Below are 2,958 nucleotides of genomic sequence, written 5' to 3' on the forward strand. Positions count from 1 at the left end.
TAACCAATAGTTGCAACCCCGTCGTTTATGTTCAACTTCTCATCAGTAGTTAAATTACTTGAGCAGCTTTGTCTCTCCGGTTGCTCTAATTCTAATGTTTGCCCTGGTTCTGGTTGTTGCCCCATTTCTAATTGTGTAGATAATTCTTCCTTTTTGTTTGCATCAATTGTCCGTTGATTCTCCCTCGATCTCTTTCTTTTCAGCCGCTGATTCTCTTTCGATTTCTTTCGGGGTGTATAACGTTTTCTCTTGTGGTAATTCTTTCTAAGTCGTCAAATCGCCGCTACTGGTTGATCATCATCAGGAATGCTATCAAGAGTGTACGTTTCCAAATACCAATAGTGATGGTGCTCCGACCCTTCATGGACATAAACTGTTTTTTTCGACCGATAATCCGCTTATTATTAGGGTTTTCATCATGATGACAAAAAAAGTCTTCGGCGAGTTATTTGTCGTTCCAAAATCCTCACCCATTCCGTCGATCGATGCGTACATTTTGATAATTTCTTGAGCTTGCAGAAGAAGTAGATTTCTTTGCCGTAGGGGTGAGGTCCTCCGCAGGTATCCCAAATCTCCCAGGGCTGGTGGTCTCCCAAGAAATCAATCTCATGCACGAAGCCAACATGTCGCGGCCGTAGTGGCTGTCGGAGAACAACCTTCCGGTAGAGGAAGAAGTTGATGAGTTCTTGATCCGCTGGCTTGAACCTAAAACCCACATCATCATCGTAACCGGCCATTGTTAACTTGTCGAGCAAGTTTGATGCTTTTCTTTTTTTGGAATTGTGATTGGGAAAGAGAGAGACTGGAAGATTAGTTAGCTAGGGTTTCAAATTTATTAACTACGTGTGATGGATGTATACATATGTGGATACCTTAGCCTGCTTATCGCTTTAATTAATTAATTACCATCTGTAACTAGAAGAAGGAAACAGGAAAGTTAATACTCCACGTCGCCATGCACCCGTTTGGCCCGGTATGGCTTTTCCGTTCCTCATCTACCTTCTTTTTGTTACCTGTTTTTTTGTCTTGTTACTCAAGTGGACCTAAAATAAAAGGGTAAGCTATATCTTATTGTCCGTAACGAGGATTAGTAAGCTATATCTTATTGTCCGTAACGAGGATTAATTGAGTTGGTAATAATCGTTCTCTTTGCTAGACCAAGCATATATTCAAGTTCCGTTGCCGACAATTCATCTTGGTGAGCGGTCTATATATAAAAACCAGAAGAAGGCTAAGACTCCCTTTCTAAGTCCTAAAAAATGTTTGCGGTATGCCATGGCTCAAGATAGGGTAGCCTCCCCTCCCCTCCCCTCCCCTCTAAACTTTTGATTACCAAAAAAAAAATATACCATCTTATCCTCTCTTTTTTTTTTGTTTTTTGTTTTTTGTTTTTTTTAAGTTAGTGATCTTCGAACTATTTTTTTCTTCTCGAAACAATATAGTAACAGAAAGCACAAGATCGATCCCATGAGAATTGCTTTTAAAGCTAATTTAACTGTTTGAACTCGCAATACTTAAACAAAGAAATGATTGATTGTATTGAAGGGTTGATTAGACTAGAATAAATAAGAAAATTTAAATAGTTGAACAAATAAAATACACGACAATAACTGTCGACTAAAAATCAAAAAACGGGGAACCTAAAGTATGAATTTGGCGATGACAATCTATTTTCTTTTCATGGAGCTAATTACTATCCAATTATCATGCAAATATTAAAGATTGCTATTTCTGATGTAAGAATTAAACTCGTCAAGATCATAAACAATGCACCCTTATAAGGTGTTAAAATTTAACGAAAAACCTAAGAAATAAAGCACCTCTTAATATATATATATAGGGAAATAGGCCAAGCCCATTTGCTAGTGGTTCCAAAGTACACCCTCCTATTTACGTTTTGGGACGAAATCATACAAAATTTAAAGCCCTTTCAACCCATTGACCTGAAGACAACCCATCCATATCCAAATTATCATGTTGATAACTTGTTATTTGTTTCCCGTCGATCAAGATTTAAGGCCCATAAACCAAGGCTTCGGTTGAAGAAATCTCAATCTCATTGATCTTTGCTATGCACGTATGCTTAGGTTTAGTTTCGTATTTATAAATTGGAACCAACCAACCTAATCGAACGTGATTGCAAAGCCATCCATGGAGGCATATTAATCCCCTTGCCTAAGCAAAACCTCAAACAACCGCATTGAACTCTAATGCAAGCCATCAAACAAATTATTTGTAACGGTGTATAAATTGCATTTGCAAGGCACTACACCACAAAGTAAATTTTTGAGGATTTGAAAAACGTCACGGAAAACATTTAATGACGTTTCGCATAAAGACATAGTCGTGGAAATCAAGAACAACACCTAGCTATTTCACACAAGTGTCCAGACTCACAGCACAAACCAATATCTATATATCCTTGCTCGATCGACAACGAAAAGGAAATATGTCTTTAAATCTTTATTCTTAAGTTGTTCTTCTTTTTTGGTACATGGGTCTAGTGCATGAGTTGGAATATTATTAGAAACAAAATGGTGCAACAGCCAGCCATCAATGCAAGTACATAGGATGATTAAGGGGAATGTGAGGAGAAAAAGGACCCGTGTCCCTTGATCTGTCTGAGGGTCTGAGCCCTCATCACAGACTGGTTGGCTCAAAAAATACACCAAAAGATGCAGGAGTGCAATGCTTTCATGATTTACAGGGAATACATATGATGCATGTTGTCCCACCTACATAATACTAAAACACACCAAAACTTTATCATCACTTTTATTATACCCATATTCTTTTTCCTATTATGAAATAAAGTTGAGGTTACATCATAAAATCAATAAGCAATTTTGAAGAGTAATTCAATTCTTTATAACACAAGCAAAGTTCGGTAAACTTTTGATTTGACACATTTCTTCGCATCCTCACATGCTCCTCACGTGTGAAGGACTTTTAAGTCTA

The 2,958-nt window shown here is 37.5% G+C and overlaps 1 protein-coding gene across 1 annotated transcript; it reads right to left on the reverse strand.

The window, feature by feature from the left end:
* Nucleotides 1–272: 272 nt before the first annotated feature.
* Nucleotides 273–737, reverse strand: LOC148697699 (NAC domain-containing protein 7-like). The gene is made up of 2 exons (XM_088690182.1): nt 494–737; nt 273–373 (listed from the first exon to the last, which is right to left on the reverse strand). Exons 1-2 carry the CDS (start codon nt 735–737, stop codon nt 273–275), a joined length of 345 nt encoding a protein of 114 aa, XP_088546308.1.
* Nucleotides 738–2,958: the final 2,221 nt, after the last annotated feature.

The sequence above is a fragment of the Pyrus communis genome, chromosome 3 (genome assembly GCF_041283825.1).
Source record: "Pyrus communis isolate YQ-2024b chromosome 3, ASM4128382v1, whole genome shotgun sequence".
Lineage (NCBI taxonomy): Eukaryota > Viridiplantae > Streptophyta > Magnoliopsida > Rosales > Rosaceae > Pyrus > Pyrus communis.